General features: G+C 59.0%; 1 gene segment (V, D, J or C); it reads left to right on the top strand.

The window, feature by feature from the left end:
* Positions 1–58: 58 nt before the first annotated feature.
* Positions 59–513, top strand: LOC103584857 (the record flags this gene model as incomplete). The annotated part of the segment is given in 2 exon segments: positions 59–104; positions 193–513. Coding segments are annotated over 2 exon segments (367 nt in total), but the record flags the coding sequence as incomplete, so codon positions are not given.
* Between the last annotated feature and the right edge of the window lie 63 nt (positions 514–576).

The following is a 576-nucleotide window of genomic DNA, read 5'->3' as shown; positions in this document are numbered from 1 at the left end:
AGAACAAAAAACCCTCCAGAGGCTGGGGCAGTGTGGTGGTCTTCACCCTGCAGGCACCATGCAGACGCTGGGGTTCCTTCTATGCCTGATGGCAGCTCCCCTTGGTGAGGGTCTCTGGGGGGCTGCAGCTCTTTACGGGGGTCTGAGTGTCCGATGTAACAAACATCTGACCATGACTCTCTTTGTCCCCAGGTGTCTTGTCTGAAATGACATTGAGGGAGTCAGGCCCAGGACTGGTGAAGCCCTCGCAGACCCTGTCCCTCACCTGCACCGTGTCTGGGGGCTCTGTCACCAGCAGTTACTTCTGGAATTGGATCTGCCAGCGTCCTGGGAAAGCGCTGGAGTGGATGGGGTACTGGAGCGGGGGCACGTACTACAACTCGGCTTTCCAGGGCCGCATTTCCATCACCGCCGACACATCCAACAACCAGTTCTCCCTGCAGCTGAGCTCTGTGACCGCCGACGACACAGCCATGTATTACTGTGCAAGAGACACAGTGAGGGGAAGTCAGCGTGAGCCCAGACACGAACCTCCCTGCAGGGCTCACAGACCACCAGGGGGCGCTCAGGACCACC

Source organism: Galeopterus variegatus, unplaced genomic scaffold (genome assembly GCF_000696425.1).
Source record: "Galeopterus variegatus unplaced genomic scaffold, G_variegatus-3.0.2 Scaffold148579, whole genome shotgun sequence".
NCBI lineage: Eukaryota > Metazoa > Chordata > Mammalia > Dermoptera > Cynocephalidae > Galeopterus > Galeopterus variegatus.
The sequence above is the reverse complement of the archived record's forward strand: the minus strand, read 5'-3'. Positions and strand labels throughout refer to the sequence as shown.